We start from the raw sequence: 25,247 nt of genomic DNA on the forward strand, positions 1-25,247 counted from the left end.
CTCTCCACTGTGGTCCATACAATGCTGCTGCAATCACTACTGGGAAAAGCTCCTTCACTGCGATTGACCACTCTTTGAGATGGTCTGGCCATTGGAAGTTAAACCAGTGGAGGTTCCACAAGGCACCACAACCCCAGGAGCCTGAAGTATCTGAGTACACTGTTATATCCACTGACTATTTCTTCAGATCCCACAACATGGAGATACCATTCCATCTATCAGCAAACAGATGCCACCACAAAAGATCTGCCCGTGCTGGAGCATTCAGCCTTATGTGATGAGAAGGAAGAGATCCCACATCCTTCAGGGCATACAATCTTCTCAAAAATGGCCTTCCTGGCCGGACAACTTTTGTGGCAAATTGTAGCAGACCTGTGAGGGACTCAAGTGCCTTCCTTGTTATTGCCCCACGTTTAGACACTACCTGTAAGGCTTTTGATAGTTCCTCTTTAAGGTTTTCCAGTTTACTTCTGGGTAGGCGTATCTGCATGGCCACTGTGTCAACCTCAATTCCTAAAAAAGTTAAGCAGGTGGACGGGCCTTACAGTTTTGAAAGTTCTAGAGGCACCCCTAATCTTGCACAAGTGGAGACTAGGATCTGTTTTTGGTCCTCTGCCTGCTACCAGGATGAAGTCATCCAGGTAGTGGAGCAGTCTAGGAATCCCATTATTGATAAGGACCCATTGAAGAGCATCTGCTACAGCTGAGAAAATAATAGGTGTGGAACGTAATCCAAATGGTAACATCTTGTTAATGTACACTGTTTTGTCCCATAGAATGCCTAAAAATAGCTGGTCATCTGGGTGCACAGGGACATTCCTATATGCCTCCTGAATGTCTGCCTTTACCAAGTAAGAACTTCTGCCGGCCTCTAACACAAGCGATGACGGGTGATCTATAGAGGGATATTTAAGAGATGAGTGCTCTGTGGATATTGCATCATTAACACTCCATTTTTCAGGTGCTGACAAGTCTGTGATTAGCCTCCATTTTCCTGGCTTGTTCTTTTTGGGGATTACCCCTATGGGGCTAATTTGTATCCTTTTTGGTTGGTCCCCCAACTGAAACTGTAGCATTCTTCCTAGGTGCACCTCTCTGAGAAGGTATTCGTGGATGATCTGAGGTTGTTGTGAATGTAAGTTGGTTGTAGCTGGGTGACAATGACATTGACGATTAATACCCACTCTGAAACCTTGCTCCAGACCATTAGTTATGTATTGTGCAAAATGTTCATCAGGGATGCCCGATTCCACTCATCTATCTTGAGAGGGCTTCCTGTATCTCTACTGACTTGATGTAGTCTCTGTGTGGGCCTGCAGCTATCCAGAGCCACTAGTTTGTCAATGTATGTGTATTTCCCTTCTTTGATCATCCCAGTGCTATGGAGTGTTAGGTCCAGATCTATGGGAGAGAGAGGTCTATCAATCATGAATCACACCACCTCTGGGGCCTAGTGTACAAAATTAGGTTAACCTCTGCTTGTGACCTATGGATATGTGGTCTACCTGCTACGGAGGTGTGGGACTCTCTATACGTGTGTAAGTATGAGTAGGATGAACATACCACACCATACATATACGAGCAAATATTAGAGTCTAGTAATAATATTCTCATAATTTTTTTTTCAATTACAAATACCTCCAAAAAAACAAAACAAAGAGTATCATATACAAATCATAAAGGCTGCACACAGCCACCTCAAAGTTTAGTAGTCATGTCACTTTGCTTTCTTCACCAACGGGCACTCTGTTGCTGTGTCTTTCCCCACAATGTACACAGCAGTGGCTGAAGTGGCAAGAGGCCTTGTTGCAGTGACCATCAAAGTTCCATTTATAGCAACGTAGGTCTCTTGCTGGTCTTTTTCCTCTTGCTGGTCTTTTTCCTTTTGACTCTTGGTCTACTCCTTGATATGTCTGCTTGATTATAGGAGTTGTAGGGAGTTGGGAAGGTAGACAGCGACCATAAATGGTCAAGTTCAGCTCCCCCTCATTTTTTGATGCCCCTTGCCACAGCCCACTCTCTATACTGGTCATATCGTAACCACTGATAACCTGCCAAGTCATGGTGTAGCTGAAGGATTAGGTGCAGGTGGACTGCAAGGCCAACTGATTCCTCCTTGGTGGTTGATGAAGCTGACACCAGAGCAGCCATCATTCTGGAGTAGGCGTGCAACCAAGAGCGGAGGTCGGAAATGACTTTTCGTTTTGTTTGGGTATGATCAGTAGGTCCCATGATCAGCAGTTTTCCATCGTGTGATACAGAAAAATTTGTCTGCTCCTGCTGGGCTCCATCCAGAAGCGTTGAGAGATCAATGTATTCCCAACGTTGAATTTTTCAAGGAGTTTGGTTGGAATGGGTGGTAGCCCGTCTGCTACAATTGATGTTGGCATTTGTCTTGGTGTAATTGCAACGGTGTGATCCGGAGTGTCTTCAAGGGTAGGAATCAGTCTGGGTAGATCAGGTGTGAGATTGGGATCTACTGGTAGGACAGGAATTATCGGTGGTACCTCTGGTGAATCAGTGGCAGAGCCTGAATAGAGCAACACTTGTAAGTAAAGCCAGAACCACCCGTCAGCTGGCTATGCACTACACAGAAGTGTATAATAAAACATGGTTTGGGTGACTGACTGCCAAGACCACCTGTCTATGGCCACAACTGATTGTACAATACATAACAGCAGACTGCCTGCTACCACTGGACACTGACCATGACCACCCGTCATGCTCAACATTAGCCTTTCTACACTCTGTACTCCTGGCCCGCTATCAGGATAGCTGAAGTTGCACTTTTTCTTTATACATATTTGAAGCACATTGGGACAAAGAGCAGGTTAACCTTTTTGCTTCCACTTAGTTCATTAAGCCCAGAAAAAACAGGTCACGTGACCTTCCTAATAGTGCAGCAACCCACTGCTAAATATTGCTTCTTAAAAAATTATTATTATTTGCTATCTATGGTGACAGACATGTATGAAACTATGAAAAAAGAAAATACCTGATCTTGCTTCTACTGTCGAAGGAACTCCAGGGTCAGTAGGAGGGTTGCGGAGAATGTCGGCAACAGCTCCAGCAATCAAATTAATGTCTTTGGGTGCCAGGCATGTAGTAGGAACGGCTGGTCGCTCGGCATCTGGACTATCACTAGTACTCGGTCTGCTACCTTCGTCACTGGCCATTCTTGGTAGAAATTCAGGTGTAACTGAAACTTAGTTGATCTAGTTTTTAACGTTCACAATATAGAAGAAAATTCTGCTGCAAGCTTGCTGCTCAGCTCAACAAAGACTGCTGGCTGTTTTGCTCTGCGATATTTATAGGCCAGCCCTGGAATGCGTACTAGAATGTGTTTTTGTTGACAGTCCTGTGTGCTTAATTGACATTGCATTGTTGCCCCTGCTAAGATATCCTTGGGACCGAGTATCCCAACAATGTGCAGACCTCAACCTGTTAGTTAACCCTGTTTAACCTGGGTTTAAACTTGTATTAACCACTGACAACAAGGCCATGCCAAGTTTGTCTTACAGAGTGAAGGTGTATAGGCACAGTGCAACCTGTATTAGGGACCACCTGTATTGAAAGACCACCTATGTGCTGCAGTTAATTTAATTGGATATTAATGTATTGTACCAAAGCATCAACCTTTTCTAGCAAATCCAAACAATGGTCCTTATTAGTCAGGTGGACTTCACATGAGATCACCATGTATCCTTAAATACATGAATGTTGTACCATCTCTTCAGAAATACTTTATTAAGTCAAATTCTGCCATAGTGCACTTACGTACATACATAGCCCCACTCCACACTATTCGATTTATGTACATGGGTACAACAGACCTCTTCAAAAAAGACGCCCAGACACTGTGTTAGTCAGGATATGTGTTCATGATCTCACTTTATATAGTAGGGACCACAAAGGAGTAGGCGTGGCCCACGAAATAATATCACTCAAAAAACAGCCTAAACTTCCCCTGATGATGATGAGACAGTATTGGTTAGGTAAAGCTAAGTCCAAACAAGCTTTCAGATCGACCCTGAAATACTTCCAAAAAGTTGCTACGGAATTTAAAAAAAAAATTATTTAATGGAATTTTCTAGTGACTGGCTGACTGACTGAGTAACTGACTGATGCCTTCAGACAAGTGTAACTCGATAATGGCTAAGGCTACGGGCTTGATTTTTCACTGTTCGACGTCGCTTCAGCCCCACAGGTGCCTTTTGGCATACCACAGTACATGCAACGTCTTCTTCGTGGACTTACCAGTGTCCTCCTTTGTGTCCCATTCATCTTTGCTGACAGTGAAAAGTGTCGATTTGGGGATAGCACGTGATAGCTTCCCTTCGTAGCCAAAATCGTCCGTATTTGACATAGTGGCTATTTTGATAGCAGAGTTGCTTTTCAAACAGTTCTTGATTTGTACTGCTGTGTAACGGGTTGAACATAGCCGACAACGAGCGTAATGGATACTTCACTTTACAGACGATAATTATTGATATAACTGGGGCGCGCGGCACCATTTCTTTCAGTATGCGTGGATTGCAGAGGTGCTTTTTGAACAGTTCTTGATTCGAAATGCTGTGTAATGGGTTGAACATAGCTGACAATGAAGCGTAATTGATACTTCACTTTTCAGACGATAATTGGGGCGCGCGGATGCGGTATGCGTAGGTTCACCAGTCATAATAATTATTTACAAAAAAAGTTAACAAACAAGTAAACAGAAAAATTTGGAATTTTCAGCTAGAGTAGGGACCATAGCACATCGATAAAAAGTACTGAAACAAACTGGAGTAGTACACGATATTAAATCACAGTAAAACAATAAGAAGTGTTATATCCCTACTGTGCTCAAGATATCATAATGGAAATGCGCAGTAGGGATATAACACTTTTTATTGTTTTACTGTGATTTGCACAGTAGGGATATAATAACACTTCTTGTTGTTTTACTGTGATTTAATATTGTCCACTACTCCAGCTTGTTTCAGTACTTTTTATCGATGTGCTATGGTCCCTACTCTAGCTGAAAATTCCAAGTTTACTTGTAATTGTGCGTACATTTGGAGCCAAGACCAGTCTGTGGTTTCTCACTTTATCAATGGTCAAGGGAATAGAAACGTTACACTGTATACAATAGATGCATTACTTGTACCAAGAGTTGTTTTATGAACACTTGCTGGTACCTCAATGTGTAATTTATAATACTGTAATTAATAATTGGTTTTTCAAAGTATTTTGTATTCACACTTTGAAGACCAGTACAGGTAAATGTTAAATACACCTGAAAGCATGGTCAACATGTTTACCTCCTACGTGAGTATGTGCATGAATGTATGACTTGATCTTCAAAGTAGTCATAAATGTAAAGTAATTTAGTAATTAATTTCACACATTGAGGTAGATGTAATGCAAGTTTACAGTAAACCCCCTCCATTGCTAGGACTATAATAAAGTGGTGCTCATATTATGGAAGCCACAGAAGTATCTTGGTCCAAATGTATGTGCACCACTAGAATGGGAGTATAAACAGGTGTCCTGGTTATCAAGGTGTCCTGGTTATCAAGGTGTCCTGGTTATCAAGGTGTCCTGGTTATCAAGGTGTCCTGGTTATCAAGGTGTCCAGATATCCCTTTTGAGGAGTTCTGTTGTGCATACCTATGCAGCCACACACACAACTTAAATAGGGCTAAGTCCACTACAGTGGGGAATAAAAAAAGGTATTTCCGAAGAGATGGTACAACATTCACATGATATGTTTATGGACACATGGTGGTCAGATGTGTAATTTAAAGTCCACTTGTCTTATAAGGACCATTTTTGGCTAGAAAAGATTGATGCTTTGGTACTATACATTAATATCCAATTAAAGAAGTATAAATTAACTGCAGCACTTAGGTGGTCTTTCAATACAGGTGGTCACTAATACAGGTTGCACTGTACCTAGACACCTTCCCTCTATAAGTCAAACTTGGCATGGCCTTGTTGTGAGTGGTTATTGGAGGTGTACGTTATAGTTATATCCCATTACAAGTGTAATAATAATGATATCATCCGAGTATACGGGATATAACTATTTTATATTCCAGTGCGCGGGAGTGCACGGAAGTTTATGGATAGTGAATTAAGTTCCGGTTTGAGTTCTGTCACTGTGCTCAAGATTTCGTCCGAATTGTGTGGAGACTCAACTTCGTAGCTACAAGTGAGATTCTGCATACTGCCTACAAACTGTAGCGAAGGGTGATGTTACGAAGCAGCAGTTCCAGGTACAATTCGCCTCATCAGAAGTTGGTATGGTGATGTTGCGTGGCGTGCAAGAGGAAAAAATACCAATAAGTGGCTAACATAGTCCAAGATACACTGTAGAACGATGAAGCTAGAAGTTATCGAAAGAAGATAGTTCTTCACCATAGTGGCCATTGGGAGTGATTGCTGGAGTGAAAATTGGCACAGACCGTTCTAGTTGATATTTATTGTATTGGTAACATGACCCGTTCTAGTTGATATTTATTGTATTGGTAACATGTCATGTTACCAATACAATAAATATCAACTAGAACGGTCTGTGCCAATTTTCACTCCAGCAATCACTCCCAATGGCCATTGTAGTGTTACTGTGTTTAACGGATTAACTGTTTTCTTGTAAGATTTGGCAGGTTTCAGTGCTGTACTGGTGTGTTTTGTATCAATATTTCCGTATTTGGTTCTTTGTTCCATTGGTAAATGATACCATTCGCAGTTATTATGATGTCACGAACAAGACTGAATGGCTCCGCAACAGGGTGATAAGTTAGTTATCACTGGGTGATAACTAATATATTGTACAGTAGCAGCGCTACTCTGTCTAGTTTAACCCAGCGTGGCACTTTGACACTCCACACACTGGGATTTAAACTCCCATACAGCAATAATAGGCTACAAAGTTCCACTACATACCACAACATAATTCATATCTCTTGAGCCCATTGTGGTCCAACCACAAAATTATCAAACATAGACCATGACCCAATATTATACACAAAAAAAAATGAAGAATTTCAAGCAGCATTTTTGAAATGTAAAGGATTAAAATTTTCAGTAAAGTGCTTTTGAACCATAATTAAGTAGATATCCCATAATATAGGTATCACTGAAAGGGTCAATCAACAGTCTTCCATCAGTAAGAATTGTGTTTACACAGTTTGAAGTTACAGTCGATTTTGACCAATTTTTCATGAAATATTTGCAGTCATAAATCAGAAACTATGGGGTGTATCAAGCTAAAAAGATTGTATGACTGAGTGATAAGCACCACAGGTACTAGAAACACACCAAGTTTCGTCAAAATCCAAGAGGCGACCCTAAATTCCTTGTTGATTTGACATGGAATGACCCAATTGTTATTCTGCAGTAAAAACAAATAAGTTGTATAAGTTGTATTGCAACCATAACCCAAAATTTGAAATTATTTATCCCTGCTTTGGTAAAAGCAGGTTTTGCAATTTGTCTTGCCTCTCAATCACATCCTTGTTCTATGTTGTTCATATTGCAGTTGCAGTCTGGTCATATTTGTGAACAATAAAACCATACATGACCTCTGTATAGAATCTGAGAGTGTGGTACACCAGTTTCTGTTTTAGACGTACCTCAGATATAGTATTGTACCTCATCTGACTGGCTCTAGGAATTCCATTCACTAGATTTACAATTTTCTGGTTGTTCTTTAAGTACTCTAACAGTGCCCACTAGTGTGGTACTATCCTAAACAGTATAGTTTTGAGGTTATCCCACAGTTCCCTGACTATTACAATGTGTTGAAATATTGCTAACCCCTGTATGACGTCCATCACATTTCTCTGTTGTAGGTAACCCTGTACAGCGTCCATCACATTTCTCTGTTTGTAGGTTACCCCGTCATGTTGAAGGCATCAGCTGGTGGCGGTGGCAAAGGAATGAGGGTGGCATGGAATGATGATGAAACAAGGTGTGCATTAGTTAGGATGTAGTAGGTGAGGTCATTTATATTAGGCAAGGATTTGTGCTGGCTCAAGAGGAAGCTAAAACTGCTGTCAAAGATGATCGATTGTTGATTGAAAAGTTCATTGACAAACCAAGACATATTGAGATACAAGTATGTTGTTGGTTACATCACCATTTAATGTGTACTTATTGTATGATGGAACCTGTTGGGCCACTGGCGTAGCTGACACCGTATCAGTGGCCACTTCACCATTTAATGTGTACTTATTGCATGATGGAACCTGTTGGGCTACTTCACCATTTAATGTGTACTTATTGTATGATGGAACCTGTTGGGTTACTGGTGTAGCTGACACCGTATCAGTGGCCACTTCACCATTTAATGTGTACTTATTGCATGATGGAACCTGTTGGGTTACTGGTATAGCTGACACCATATCAGTGGCCACTTCACCATTTAATGTGTACTTATTGCATGATGGAACCTGTTGGGTTACTGGTATAGCTGACACCATATCAGTGGTTACTTCACCATTTAATGTGTACTTATTGTATGATGGAACCTGTTGGGTTACTGGTGTAGCTGACACCATACCAGTGGTTACTTCACCATTTAATGTGTACTTATTGTATGATGGGACCTGTTGGGCTACTGGTGTAGCTTACACCATATCAGTGCATTGATTGAGTAACATCCTCTTGATCACTGTTCTGGTTATCAAGTTGTTCAGAGTGCACTATAGTGCTGGTTGTGTTCATAGCATATCATGAAAGAATATCTTGACATTAGGGTTGGGCGATCGAGGGGTCCGCAACTCTAGGAATCACGTCGATGGTTCAGACGTGATTCTGGAATCAGGAATCACAAATTTCCTGTAAATCTTTGTGTTTCTCCGTATTTCTGTTTGTATCCTTTTTTGGAAACTAGAATCATAAAATTAGCACCAGGATTCACTCAGAATCACAGGAATCAATGGCAGAATCACACAATCTGTTGTAGAATCAGTGTGACTCCAAATCACGTCAATCGAAAACCCTGTAGTTTTGGACCCCTCGTGGGAGATATACAGGTATGACGGTAACAAGGCGATATTACAGCTGATACCGCTTTGTTTTTGAAAAATCGCCATACCAGTATAAATGGTTATTGCTGTAATAGCGAAATACAGCTGCTTCTTGTTGCAACTATGCCATATTGTACTTGTCAATCAGTATTTCAGCCTCCTTGTACTAGCAAACAAGTCTAATCCATGCCACTACTACACAGAGTGATGTACTAATTATTAGAACACCCACTAGGCATCCAGCTGGTTTAGTAATTTAGCCTTTGTAAAGTATTTGCCAGGGTCTATGCCTCCTTCAAGATTTAATGCACTCCATGGAATCTTAATAAGTTAGGCTGGTTTTTCCAAACTGGTAGTAAACAAACTTTACCCTTCATGCAAATACAACAAGTAGAAGGAAAAAATTAGGAAATTTTAAGCTGGATTAGAGATCAAAGAACAAAAAAGCAGGGAAACAAGTTTCACAACTTTTTAGCTGTTCCCTTGTTTCCCTACTTTTTTTGTTTTTTGATCACTAATCCAGCTTAAAATTCCTAATTTTTCCTTCTACTTGTTTGTTTACTTTTTAATAACACAATTATGACTACTGAATCCACGTGTACCACATTAAAAGAAAGAATGGCACCAGGCATTCCATAAAATAATTTTGCATCTGAACGTGCCCCAATAATCAATTATGCACTGAAATGATGTGTAAACTGTTTTTTAGTGTACTTGCTATAGTTCATTTCAATACCGTGATATTTGCAATTATCATAATATGTGACCGATTTTGCAAAAAAGTACCTTTTTCACACACAAAATTTGACCCATTTTTTGAACTTTAAGCTTCGTAACTTGATCATTGCATATAATTGCTTGAAATTTTCAATGATTATAGCTACAGTGTCTGGTTACATTTTGATAGTAAGAGCAAGTTTATCAGTATAAGTAATTAAGTGGTACATCATTTTGTTTGCTGATATGTAAAATGTGTTACCTTTTTGCAAATCTGGTCACATATTAAGCTCCGTGGGAGGAAATATTCAATATCGCCCAACCCTATTTGACATTACTAAATATCACAACATTTCATATGTATATGGTTGACAACTCAGGGCTGTAGCCAGACTAGGTCTTTTTGAAGAAAGGTAGACCTTTTTGTATTTATGGTGTGCTTCCCCAGCATGTAAAGCGTACTGAAGCTAGGGGGGTCTGGGGGCATGTCCCCCCCCTGGGAAATTTTTGAAAATAGATACTAAAAGGCTAAATTTGGTAGCATTTCAGTCAATAAAATTAACACAGCAGCAAATTCAAGCTCAAGACCAGATACATAAGCCTCTCAGCAGAAGCAGCAGAGCAGGTCAAAGAGTGCTTTAAGACAATGAAATTCTCACATTGCATGGAGTTGAAGTATGGATGTTATTCATGGGGTCAAGCCCCATGTTGTAATGGAAGCTCTAGTTTAGACATTCTCATTCAGTAACCCTTAAATGCACATAAGCCTATATATAGGCAAGTACACATGGCTGTAAACAAAGTGCTATAACTTTCGAAGCATACCTCCTATGGCTAAGCAATTTACTTCATTCTACTCGTAATGTAATAAGCATTACAATGATACCTAGGGCTTTCCCCTTTGTGCTAAAGATTGATACCAGAACTCGCCATGTAATCAACTTTTCAATAAATAAACACGCAAAACCTTTACATACCTTTATAAAATGACCCATAACTTGATGGCGGTTGCTCCTATCGATTTCCAATAAGGTTTGTTCACTTCAGCATTAAATTTTGCAATAGGCCATACAAAGCTCATGTAATTAAACCCACAATCGAAGTTAAACATGTGGTGAGAAGCATAACAATGATTGCTGTTGTTCTTCCTTCATAACAAGTAAGTCTCTGCTGTTACACTGTTTATTTAACCTTCTCCAAGTAGCCAAGTGAATAGAAATTTGATCAATGTGTAGTTTTAGGCTAAAGGAGTTGAGCTACCCTACCTAATGTCACCGTGAATGTGTGAAATGTGTAAACATGCATTCTCCAAAAGTTTCATGTGCATTTAAGGGTTAAGTAGTTACATACAGCTTTGAAAAGTGTGACTGTTCTATTAGAGTGGTTGACTGTTCTATTAGAGTATCTCGATCTTCCATCTCAAGCACTGAATAAGCTAATCGAAGCACTTCATTTAGCTTGATGTTGCTACTTATTATACTGGTATTTAGTAAACCGTAGCTAATGGATTTTGCTACTGAAATTTGAACTTGTATACTAAAATTGTGGACCTTTTAACTGAATTTGTGGACCTTTTTTCCAAGAGGGTGTTTCTTCAGAACCCCCTGGCTACAGGCCTGCAACTTGATGTATCAATCTGGAAGTGAGGAGAGTGACTGACTATTTGACTGTTATAGAGTGTTTGACTGTTATAGTAGAGTGTTTGACTGTTATATTAGAGTGTTTGACTGTTATATTACAGTGTGTCACTGTTATGGAGTGTTTGATTGTTATTAGTCTCGTATTGCCAGACCCTATTTCTCCGCACGGCGCTTATCGATTGGAAATTATAAGCGCCTGCTCTGAAAGGGTCTGGTGACTCTACAATAGAAAACTCGTGTCCAGAATTCACCAGCGGCATGGTTGGTGTTGATTGGCTTTGGGCACAAACTGAAGAAGTGTCAATGGAGGATACGTGTGGATGAGAGAAAGCCTCACCTGGCAGGCCATTGTGCGAAGAAGGTGAAGTTTCCAGCAGGTAAGTTTGTGTGATGATGTATAGCTCTCCACCTGAAGATTTTAGTGCCAGGAGTGCCCAGACTGATCACTGATATGGGCCCTGAGAAAACTACATAAATATTCACTGCCAAATATTCACTGCCAAATTGCATCCCACATACTGAATGCTGATGGAGAGAACAAACACAACCTACACAAAATGTGCCCTTAGGCTGATACTTGCTGTGTGCATGGTTGTGCTTGCTATTAACTGCTATTATTACATGTAGCTATAGTTTGCCGCCATCAGCAATGCTCCATATACTTGTGCACACTGACATATCCATGAAATTCTGGTATTACATTTCAGCCACATTTGTTCTCCAATTTTTTTTTTTGGTTTTACAGCATCATGTGATCATTTTAGTACAAATGACCCAGCTCATGTTAAATATATACATAACTCAGATATCAGTTGTAGGTGACAGACAGTTGAAATACTCTGCTTTTATCCCAATCTTACCGTGGTCTGCTCTTGGCAACTCCAGCCATGTCTTAATCCAGCGCTCTAATCCATCCTCATTAAACATCATGTAACACAAATTGTGTACAATTGCATAGAATTAATGTAATAAGTATTCGTTGGATGTTTAAGCGTTACTGCCTGTAGGCGTCAGATTCAATACCATGATTCTCACAATTTAAAGTGCAATCTCACATCTCCATGGTCGGATAATCACTGATTGTAATTGCATAGTAATACATCCCTTATGTTTATGTGCCAGTCAATTCCTCTAGAATTGTATTACTGTGCATCTTTTCTACCTGCACACACTGTGTTGGCCATGCACTGTTTGTACATGGCCCCATTAGTAGGTTGTCCCGTTGGTGATTGTACTTGGTTGTATTTGTCCCGGGCCTAGTTATACAACCAAGTACTAAAAATAATACAAAATGCGGTTAAAATTATGTCATTAATCCATTAATAATGAATTAAATAAATAATATTTGAGGGAGCTACAAGGCCTAAGGCTTTGCACTCACCAGGAATAGAATCCATGTGTTGTATGAAGGGACAATCGTATAATAGGCGGGTGTTTTTGTGGAGGTGATAGAAACATATGACGATTCTATTTAACGCTGATCACAACGTTAGCACGTGATGCCCACTATTATAGACCAGGTGGATTCTAGACAAGCAAACTACTGTTCATTTGTGTTTGAAAGTGGGCGACAGCGACTATTTCGATTGGAAGACGAGTGGTTGCTACTCCTGCTTAAGGTTACAGTATAGTCACGGGCAATCATTCAAACTTTTGAATGCCTATCAATACTTTTTGAGAAGCCCATAAAACCAGTCTAGCAGCATGACAAGTTTTAAATGAAGGTGAAGCCCTTCATATTTAATGTTTTTATGTAGCTACAGTGCAGGTGGAACACTACAATTTGTAGTAGTAACACAGGTAAGCCAGCCCGTATGTTGCTCAGCTCCAGCTGTCACTACCATGTTTTTCTGCTGCCAAATACAGCAAAAGCTGTAGGCTCTATTGGTATTTCTGGGGTATAGTGATGCTATATATTAAATTTATTAGGTCTTGTGGAAGCATTTTTGGCGTGTTTCTTCCCAGTGACTCAGATACAAGCCTTCAAAGAGCTTGTTTCACTCGAAAAAACTACTAAAAGTTCAATAAAACGTCTATACAACCAGTAACTTTAAATAATGCTTCCACAGGACCTAGATATTTTAGTTGTTTAGTCACTTGTGTTGAAATTATAAGGATAGAGGGATTGCACGCGTGATGCGTTATGATGTATTTTCGTAAAATGCTTAACAACCGTTGCTTGTCAGACATTTGTGAGGCAAGCGAGTGAAGGCTACTCAATGGTTCAGTGTAGAATGGAACATGTTCGCTAGGTTAGTCACTAGGATAGCTGTAGTCAAAATTGTACAAAGTGTTAGGGTTCACGACTAATCGACGAAAAATTGACATTACGCTTGTCCCCATTAGTGCTAGTATTTAATGTTTGTTTCTAACCTTGTCCTAGCTTTTGACAGAGATTCCCTTATTTGGTAAAGCATGGTGACGAAATAAGTACATTCGCCCCATTGCGTGCCATAGAAAAGTAAACCTCACAAATGTCAGACTAGCAACGGTTGTTAAGCATTTTTATAATTCGCGCCACGGTACTTTTCGCATGCAAACCCTCTATTCAGTAATCTGTTAGTCTGGTTTTTGGCGGCGCGTTTTTATAAAACATCGCTCTATTGTGGACCACACACCCAAGAACAGTTGTTGTTCTACAGTAAAAACAAACAAGCACAATTAGTTGTATTGCTAACACAACACAGATGTTGAAATTATTTATCCCTGCTTGGTTTAAAGCAGGTTTCGCGGAATAGTTTAAAATGCGTGGGAGGAACAAATTACAAAACCTGCTTAAATGATTCCAACAACTGTGTCTGTTAGCAATACAACTAATTGTGCTTGTTTGTTTTTACTACAGAACAATGACTGTTCTTGGGTGTGTGGTCTATAATAGAGCGATGTTTTATAAAAATGCCAAAAACCAGACTAACAGATTACTGAATCCTTATAATTTCAACACAAGTGACTAAACAACTAAAATATCTAGGTCCTGTGGAAGCGATTTTTTAAGTTACTGGTTGTATAGACATTTTATTGAACTTTTAGTAGTTTTTTTTCGAGTGAAACAAGCTCTATGAAGGCTTGTATCTGAGTCACTGGGAAGAACATGCCAAAAACGCTTCCACAGAACCTAATAAATTTAATATACAGTATCACTATGCCCCAGAAATGCCAATAGAGCCTACAGCCTTTGCTGTATTTGGCGGCAGAAAAACATGGTAGTGACAGCTGGAGTTGAGCGATGTACAGTTGAGCGATGTTGAGCGATGGCTTACAGTCGAAACGCAAGTGGCAAAATTATGCTTTTTTACGCGTATTTAATTGCACAGCTTTTCCCGCAAAGGCACCAGTGGTAATTGTAGTAAAACACCATCTCTTTTCATATGCTTGTAACTTCCTGCTGTGATGCTACACATAATTATCCAATGGAACATGAAATAATAGGTCAGCTGCTTTTCCCACAGTAACCAAACCAAGCAGCTGGAATATGTTAGCAACGACATAGAGACTGCAGAATGAACCAGGTGAGTATTAACACAGTGGTTTTGCATGTAGTACAAATTTGCTTCAAGCCATACTAGTGTTGTTAATCCATTTAGTTAGAGAAACAAAGGCTTATGCTTGAAAATAAAGCTTTAAAATGTTGTGCACTTTAGTTGTTGTAGCCAGATTCGTTAATTATTTACAAGACTATTTTAACACATGTTTTTAATCAACAATTTTAAGTTTAGCTATCAGGTAGAGACTCCTTGTGCCAGAATTCTACTATCACTGCTCCTGAGTCAGATGAAGAGGAGACCTCACAGTGCTGTGTCCTGTGTGGAAACAGAGTTAGTCAAAAATTAAGGTATATCAATGTAGGGGCTACAGAAAAAGAGTTTTTTAGTAAACACCTACCCGAAGGTAGCAATATTTGTAAAAAACATTGGATAGAAGCAAAACGCTATAATAACATTCCACGAAATGGAAAATAGTATACAGACATCTTCTAAATCCTGTATACACCCTGCGTGCACCAACAAGTTAAGTGATAAACTCATCAAGCCTGCTTTTGCTAACATAAGTGAACTTGAGGAAATGCTTGGGGTACAGTCATCATCAAGTACTCTATTCCTCCTGTGCCCAAACTGCTATAGTAAAGTTTATCGTGAGCTAAATCATCCACAAAACTGTTCCTCTTGTGGAGCTACACCTAAACCTGGTCAGAAGCTTTATCGTCACAGTCCCAACCCTGTAGTAGTTTCAAAATACATTACAGATACATGGAACTGACACTGTTATATCACCAGATGACTATATTTGTACTAGCTGTTATAACACACACTGCACTATTGTTAAGTCCACAGATTGTAAACCAAATTGTAAACCAAACGGGTCAGATGAAATGTTACAAAAAGCTATCAAGGAATGGGAAGCTACAAAGGAAGCTAGCAAAACTGATCATCTTACCAAAGCCATAGTTTCATCTGTGATATATGTAGCCCAGCACTTATTGGTCCAGAAGGCCCTTTTACTTCCATAGGTATGTCAAGTGTTTCTTATTGTTTATGGTATTCAGCCCTCTGAGGACACCAATACTGTTTAAGTTACCCTAGACGTGGGAGATAGCAGTGTGAAATTTACTTCTCGTTGGCTACTATACCAACTAATCACTCACCTTGATTGTTACATGATGCACAAGTGTGTTCACAAGAAACTTTGGACTGTATTGTATCGTCAAGGGGGAGATGTCATAGTTGCATTGTCTTGGGCACTCAGTGCATCGCAACCCCCAAATCAGTACTTATCTGAACCTAAAATCCAATGTCAAATACCAGACGTAGACACACTATAGTATTTTCACGTTGAGCTTAACCCTGAAAAACAGCTAAAAATTAAAAGTGGATTTTTTCTCAACAGAGTTAACATTTCTGCCAACCAGATGATTATTGGTAACAGCAAAGGTGTCAACAACAGACACGTACGGTTTGGCTCCATTACAAGTTCGGGAAAGGGCTCTAATGGACACTATACTTGTATGGCTTCTCCATAGGAGATGTATTGTGAAAAATTTGATTGGCCGTAAATATTATATCAAAGATTTAAACAACAAGATTTTGAAATATTTTTAGTGGGTCAAGCAGTACTACAAATGAGCCAAATTTCAAGATCATGTGTAATTGCATCCGTGAGTTATTAAATGTTTTTGAGGATTCAGCTCAACGCGAATGTACTATAAAGGAAACAAGCATCATTGTCAATAATTTATTACATGGAGAATAAAGAAGTCACCTCATTCACAACCATCTTCTAGCTGTGCGTTACTTAACATTAACAAAGAGTTAAATAATATCAATCCTCTATTACTTCAATTTTTAACATCTATACCAACTACAGTTAGAGATAGAGAGACCACCAATGTTACAGAACACATTAAAAAAATCCGATTATTTTTTCATTTTAAATCAACTTAAGTTCTGCACAAATCCCAAGAAGCCTACACCAATCCACGATCTGATTGCTGATGTTGTAGAAGTTTGTGGAGGGTCACGGCTACTAATTAGTATTCTAAACAGATTAGGGTGTGTCTCCTCTCCAGATACCCATGATAGATTGGTAGCTCAGCATGGTATAGCTCAACGTCAATCTAAAATCTGGGATGAAATCCCAAACAATAGATTTACAATAGCCTCCGTTGATAACTTCGACATGCTGCAAAGTTATGCAGCAGTTTATTGTGGCAACCAACATAGGAGTTATAGTTATCATGGCACTACACTACAGCTAGTACAACCAGATCCAGACAATTTAGTGTTACCATCTACAGCAACCAGTTCATCAGAAGGTACTGCAACACCAAGTGCCCCTTGCAAAACAACCACTGACAGTTCTCCACCAATAACTTCATCCAGTCAACAACATGCATCTTCTGATAGCCATCGCAAACTGGGACCCAAGTATCCAAGAACTGTTGAAGTCCACTCCTTAGCATCAGGTCTCACTACAAACAACACAATACAAACTTCACAAGTATACGTGGAAACAACAGCAACAACATTAGCATTTAACCATTTTCTACAGACCAGCACTGAACTTAATGAAAAAAATAACTTACATGATCTATTATTTTCTTATGTCCTTCAAAAGCATACCTTACACTATCAGGCAAGCCAATTTCCATCAAAAGCAACTCTTTGTGAATTCAGATTTTGTTTAGAGGACAATAACAACTGTGATCATCAACACCCATCAACAGTACATTACATGGAGCTAATAAATGAAAACCCGGTTAGTATGGAAACCATGACACTGGTAGCAGAGGACTTGCTTGACAAATTTGATAATGTATAGAATGGATACGTGCTTTTAGTAGGTGACGGAAAAACATATAAACATCTTATGAACAGTAAAAAACAGTATAGTACAGCCCTTCAAAAGCTGTTAATTTTCCCAGGAGATTGGCATATTTTAAAAAATTATCAACCAATTCTTATGAAAATTTATTATGTTGCTGGTCTGAAGGAGATAGCCAGTAATGCAGGGTACCATGGTAGTACATTAAATTCTATAGAACAATGCTCTAACTTTAAACGTACGCACTACTTTCTCATGCAAGCATGGGAAGCCCTTTACAGAGAAATGTTGCATACTTACCTTAGTAACTCCAGCAATACCATCACTATGGATGTATCCTGTTGTCTAGTATACAAGAAAAGAGATCGCCACAACACATGGTGAAACGAACATTTGAATTAGTGAAAGACAGCCATACTAATAAAGGTTTCAAGGATTTCGTAGAAAGGATGAGTGAAGTTGATCAGACATGGAAGTTTTGGGCCCAGTTTGTCTTTAGAGATTGCTTCTCCTACATTAGCCTCTACTTGGCTGTACGAAGTAGCAACTGGAAATTATGTGTAGCAAGTCTGAAACAGATGGTTCCTATATTTTCAGCTTTTGATAGAGACTACTATGCTCGCATTATCCCACACCACTTAGTTGAGATTCAATGCTACCCATCAATTGCTCTAACCTGTCTGGAGAAAGAAGGCTTTACAGTAAATCTCACCGGACAGCAACAGTGGGCAGTAGCATTGGATGAAGCACACGAGATGTGCATCAACAAGGACTTAAAGACTGCTGTTGTTCGTCCAACAGAATCATACTTGCAGAAAACAAGTTTGTTTTTCAATGATCGCATTATACTGTACAAGAACCTATTACATCAACTATCTCCTCCGCAGTCAGGTAGCTACATATATCCATCAGAAATACTAGATAGTTCTCCTCAGACTTACAGGTGCGAAGAGAACATCATGGAAATGTGTAATTTGATTATTTCTAAAAGTTTATTTCCTGCCAGCCAATGCACCAACAGAGGTTTACTGAATGTATTTACAGGCCAGCCAGCTACTAATGAGCAAACCAGTGACATGTGTTCATTCTATCAAATCAGTGAACAATCATATCAAAATTATGTCAAATATCACATATTGCAAACTTCTGGTATAAAAACACCTTTACGACAACACAGATTAATAACAATGCCAACTAAACCAAAAAAAGCTTGCTGTACTGACAATGAAAGAGAAATGAAGCAGAAACTCGCATGTCTGCAGTGGAAACTTGTTTGGGTAAAACATAAACATCAGCCATATATCACATCTGAAGAACAGTATTCAGAATTACCTAGAGCACTGTGCGATGAAGATGACAAGGGGAACAAGAGCAAATGGACAGACAAGCTATCTACTCGCTATCAGAAGGCAAGTCCACCAGTATTTACAACCACCTTACCTGTAACACCACAAGTTGTTATTATAGATGCTATGTTCATCATTAATACACGACCACTACGTCAAACCAAAACATTTTCTGACTATGCCTGTTTCTTGTTTGAACAGTTTGTCACCCAATACTTTAGAGCTGGAATACAAGAAGTACACCTTGTGTTTTGATAAACCACATAGGCATGCTTTCAATCCTAAACAGTCCGAGCACAGAAAGCGATATTCACAGAATAGCAGTAATCACCAACATGGCTCATTCACTCCTACCACAAATATCCCTAGTAATCGGCAAGAAAACCTCCAGTGCCAGCAATGTAAACGATTGATAGTTGAAGCTATTGGGCTTTCTTTGTTACAACAAGGACGTTTCTTACTCAAGGGCAACCAACGTTTAGTTCTGGCTGGGTGTATTTCAGGATTAATGCATGGCTATTACATGCAGCAGAATTGACAGTAGAACAGCCAGAGAAATACTATTTGAACGCTGAAGAAGCTGACAACAGAATCTGGCGACATGCTGTGCAATGTCATGCCAACGTTATTCTCATTTATTCTCCAGACACGGATGTGTACAATATTGGGCTAAGTCACTTAAGCCAACGTCCCAATACTACCTACTTTATCTAATTAAACATGCCACACAGTGATGAAAAGAGGTACATCAACATTAACAATTTAAAGTTAGCACTAACAAGAGACTCTGACCTTAGCAATCTACCTCAAGGAAATGAATTATGTCAAATATTACAATCTTTGTTTATTAGCACAGGGTGCGAATACATTTCCTACCTCAAGTTTATAGGGAAGGCGACTATCTTGTACAACTTTTTTCAGTTTGCATCATTTATTTGTGGTCACAACATGCTAGGGTGTTTACACCAGACATGCTAGGGTGTTTACACCAGACATGCTAGGGTGTTTACACCAGACATGCTAGGGTGTTTACACCAGACATGCTAGGGTGTTTACACCAGACATGCTAGGGTGTTTACACCAGACATCTGATGACAAACACTATGGTTTTTTGTCATTTATTAGACTTGTTGGGACATGCTATTTTATGAAGCATGCTACAGGTTTTGCAGCACTGAAAGGCCATAAAACACCACTACATTTGTTTAATTCAATAGACCCCACGCTACAGCCAGAGGAGCAGCATCGAATGTGGTTGAACAGTATCAGAGAAGTGGTGAGTGACAGAGTCATAATTGAGGAGGACAAGGTGCCCACTATCGCATCACTTTGGCGTCACTGGCTCAGATGCTGCTGGGTGAGTCGGATGTGGCAAAATTCTGGCAAAGGAGACATGTTTGCATCACTTGCATCTCCACAAGACAGTGGGTGGTTAGTCCAAGAAGATGGTAAGTATGTATTTGATTGGGAAGCAACTGAGGTCCGACAAATGATCAAAGACAATATAGAATTCCTAACAAAAGGGTGTAGCTGCACAAAAGGCTGCAAAACTCAGAGATGTGGCTGTAGAAAGAGACAACGAAGCTGTGGACCAGGATGTTTGTGCCAGGAATGCGCCAATTTGAATATCCCCAAACCACCACCAGGTGATGGTACTGAATCAGAAGAATCTGAAGATGAGCCACAATGTGAAAGTGATGAGTGTGAGGTATATGAAGAGGAGGTCATAACAGAGGATTTATTTTTAGATAGATATGATATTGTATAATAGAAACAACTAATCACATACACTGTGTGTATAATTATTAGCATGACTACCATTTGTGGGAGAAGGAATTTAATGCCTACCCCACTTTTGATAAATGTCTGCTTTTGTTACAAGAACAAACATACAGCTATGGGGATGGCTACAGTGGAACCACTCTATAAATAATGGACATTTTGGGAGGCAGAATTCCAGGCCTAAATTTGCTGCAATAGGTGTTTTTCTCCTTCAGTGGTAAAACATGTATTGACTGGACCAATATCTTCATATTGTCTCCTTTGTTAAGGAAGGTTCCACTGTATCAGGTATAGTCAAATTCCAAAATCGGATGCTTTTTGACCTCACATTTTCATCCAAATATGGATGATGCTTCACTAAATCATCCATTTTGGATGATTATTACTCATCTCTCTTATAGTTACATAAGCAAACATCATCCAAAAGTGGATGATTATTGCTTGATTCTCTATATAGTGAGTGCTTATGTAAGCAAATATCATCCAAAAGTGGATGATATTTGCTTGATTCACTATATAGTGAGAGATGTATGCAAGAAGCATCCAAAATCGGATGTTTCTAACCATCCAATATTGGAATGTAAACTTAGCCTTCCAAAATCGGATGTTTCTAACCATCCAATATTGGAATGTAAACTTTGCCTTCCAAAATCGGATGTTTCTTGCCATCCAATATTGGAATGTAATTTCTGTCGTCCAAAATTGGATGTTTCTTGCCATCCAATATTGGAATGTAACTTCTGCCTTCCAAAATTGGATGTTTCTTGCCATCCAATATTGGAATGCAATTTCTGTCGTCCAAAATCGGATGTTTCTTGCCATCCTATATTGGAATGTAATTTCTGCCTTCCAAAATTGGATGTTTCTTGCCATCCAATATTGGAATGTAATTTCTGTCGTCCAAAATTGGATGTTTCTTGCAATCCAATATTGGAATGTAACTTCCGCCTTCCAAAATCGCATGGTTTTTGCCATCCAATATTGAAACCTCAATATAAGTTTTGCTTTCCAAAAATGGATGTTTCTTACTATCCATTATTGGAATGTAAGTTTTGCTTTCCAAAATTAGATGGTTCTTGCCATCCAATATAGACTATTTCCGAAATGACGTCTTGCAAACTCTATTTAGGGGACTCTTACGTTTTCGAGTACAGCTTCCCACGAAGAATACTTCTAAGGACCTATCATGCGACTTCTAGAGATAATTTCGAAATGAAATCACCAGGTATTGTTAAAGAAATGCTAATTTACCTCTACTCGGAAAAACAGGCGAAAAATTTAAACCCGAGTAAAAAAAATTGTGTTATTGCCTTATAGCTGTACCTGTTAGTTTTAGCTCGATATCTTCTTCCTGTAGTACACTAACAAGTCGACCTCCATTTACGGCCCATAGAAACAGTACTCAAAAACATTGGAGTCCCCCAAATAGAGGTTATTGAAACCTCAATTATTTTAAGTGAGATTGGTAGCATACAGCTGCAGATGATCAGTTTCTGTGGAATTTTCAGTATGTGTAGGGATCACAATAATAAAAGCACTGAAACAAGAAGATAGCAACACAGTGCCACTGAGTGCATTCTACTTCAAAATGGCCCAAAAAGCATCCTATGAGTTTCTCCAACTTTTTGGATTAGAAATTTTTCACCATGAGTAGGGATCACAATAATGAAACAAGAAGATACTGGTAGTAGCACAATGCCACTGAGTGCATACATTTTAGTTCCCATTATAGCCACACACACATGTACACAAAATATGGGCGGAATCGTGCTTAACTTTAGTCATACAATGCTGCTGAATCTATTTATTTTAATGCTTTACAGCACTTAACAAGTGCTGAAGGTCTGTAAGACACCTGGCTCCACAGCCTGGTTAAAGATGTTTTGAAAAAGTACAGAAAGGTGAAAAAGTCCATGATTAGGCCTAGACAGGCAATCAAGATGTCTTTCTCCCTGCTAATTTCATGTATTTACATTCAGAAGAGTGACTTACTATCTTTTAGAACTACATAATGGAATGACGCAATGAGTTTGCAAGTCTGTTTTTGATGCGTATTTTTGGCAAGAATCATGAACCTTGACAATCACTGCCATGAACCTACCGCACTTAATAAACCTACATGAAAAAAGACAATTTTGTGTTTCATATCAAGCTGTTTCTTGCATTAACAAACAATAGAAAGCAACGAAAACAGCAAAATTACTATCCATGACCCTACCACACTTAATGATATTGCTTCTTATTCTACTAGTAGAATATAAACACTTGAGAAATGGTTTTGTGGTGACAAAAACTAAAACGCTCCTCTAAGGAAGGTGTCGATACAGAAAATTGGATGGCAACAAATGTATTCCAATATTGGATGGCAAGAAACATCCAAATTCGGATGACCAGAAATGTATTCCAATATTGGATGGCAAGAAACATCCAAATTTGGATGACCAGAAATGTATTCCAATATTGGATGGCTAGAAACATCCAAATTTGGATGGCGACAAATGTATTCCAATATTGGATGGCAAGAAACATCCAAATTTGGATAGCGACAAATGTATTCCAATATTGGATGGCAAGAAACATCCAAATTTGGATGATTGTTGCATAAATCTCTCACTATATAGAGATATGAGCAATAATCATCCACTTTTGGATGATTTTGTTCCTTTGCAATAATCATCCAATTGTGGATGAAAATGTGAGGTCAATAAACATCCAAAAATGGAAACGAACCATACCTCGTATTATGCAACACCAGCTGCAATAAGTGAGTACAAATTTGTTTCATAGTAGTAAACGCCTTCATACAGCTTCTAAACATACTACATACAAACCTTTTCACTTTCAGACTTGGATTTTGTGCGCTCTTCTTACTTTATCCACAGCAAAGCGAAATCGGGAGCAGTTAAATTCCTGTTCAATTCTTCCACGGAAACATTTTCAACCTGCACGATTCAAGATTAAAAAAACTGCATAGCTATCTTCATCTTGAAGTTTTTTTGTTTGAAAACAAGCCAGAAGCCCAGTGGTTGAAAGGCATTTTTCCCATCCGTGTGGCATGTCTCGAACACCATTTTAGACTTCTCATAAATCTGTGTTACTACAACAAAGTGTAGTGTTCCACCTGCCTCAAACTACACTGTAGCTACATAAAACATTAAATATGAAGGGCTTCACCTTCATTTAAAACTTTTCACGCTGCTAGACTGGTTTTATAGGATTCTCCAAAAGAATTGATAGGCATTCAAAATTTTGAATGATTGCCCATGACTATACCGTAACCTTAATAAACAACATGATTGGAAGTTGCTACTAATCGCTGGAGGTTAGTTTGTGTTGGTTACAACACTTTGATAGTCTTGTTTCTTTAGTCTCACGTAACTAGGCTACCTTCACTTGTGTATGGGATGGGAGAAAGCCTCACCTGGCAGACCATTGTGCGAAGAAGGTGCAGTTTCCAGCAGGTAAAGTTTGTGTGATGATGCATAGCTCTCCACCTGAAGCCTCACATCTCCATCGTTGGATAACTACTGATTGCAATTGCATACTAATACATCCCTTGTGTATACGTATGTCAATTCCTCTAGAATTGTATTACTGTGCATCTTTTCTACCTGCACACACTGCGTTGGCAATGCACTGTTTGTACATGTCCCATTAGTAGGTTGTCCCGTTGGTGATTGTACTTGGTTGTATTTGCCCCGGGCCTAGTAATTATACAACCAAGTACTAAAGATAATACGAAATGTGGTTAAAATTACATCATTAATAATGAATGAATTAAATAATTAATAAATAATAAATAATGTTTGAGAAAACTACAAGGCCTAAGGCTTCGCACTCACCGGGAATAGAATCCATGTTGTATGAAGAGACAATTGTATAATGGGCGGGTGTTTTCGTGGAGATGATAGAAACCGTACAATGATTCTATTTAACGCCGATCAAAACAGCTAGGACGCCACGCCCAACACAAAGGAAGTTCACCATGCCAGCTGCACAAGACCAGGAAAGCCTAAGGCTTCGCACTCACCGGGAAAGAATCCATGTTGTATGAAGAAGCAATCGTATAATGGGTGGGTGCTTTTATGGAGGTGATAGAAATGGTACGATTCTATTTAATGCCAATCAAAACAGTACGTGATGCCCACTACAATGCAGGCGGATTCAAATACCTATTTAGACAAGCGAACTACTGTTGCTATGTTTTTGAAACTGTTGCCAGCTGGCATACTGCCAGTGGACGTCCTCTGTGAAGCAGGTAGCTAATTAAGGTGGCCACGCCAACAAACATACCCCTATTACTTGTCTTGTGAGCTGGCATGGTGAACTTTCTTTGTGTTGGTGAGCATGGCTGTCTTTTTTATTATTATTATTATTATTTGTTAATTGGTATAAGGAAGACAAAGTCTTATAAAAACCAATCTCAA

At 39.2% G+C, this 25,247-nt stretch overlaps 1 protein-coding gene across 1 annotated transcript in view; it reads left to right on the plus strand.

Moving 5' to 3' along the window:
• LOC136240033 (propionyl-CoA carboxylase alpha chain, mitochondrial-like) overlaps nucleotides 1–25,247 on the plus strand; it is an 86,495-nt gene that overhangs the window by 18,181 nt on the left and 43,067 nt on the right. The window contains exons 8-9 of the mRNA XM_066030830.1: nucleotides 7,879–7,957; nucleotides 8,002–8,104. Of these exons, the coding sequence (XP_065886902.1) occupies nucleotides 7,879–7,957; nucleotides 8,002–8,104 (182 nt within the window). The remainder of the gene's footprint in view (nucleotides 1–7,878; nucleotides 7,958–8,001; nucleotides 8,105–25,247) is intronic.

This window comes from Dysidea avara, chromosome 12, assembly GCF_963678975.1.
Source record: "Dysidea avara chromosome 12, odDysAvar1.4, whole genome shotgun sequence".
NCBI lineage: Eukaryota > Metazoa > Porifera > Demospongiae > Dictyoceratida > Dysideidae > Dysidea > Dysidea avara.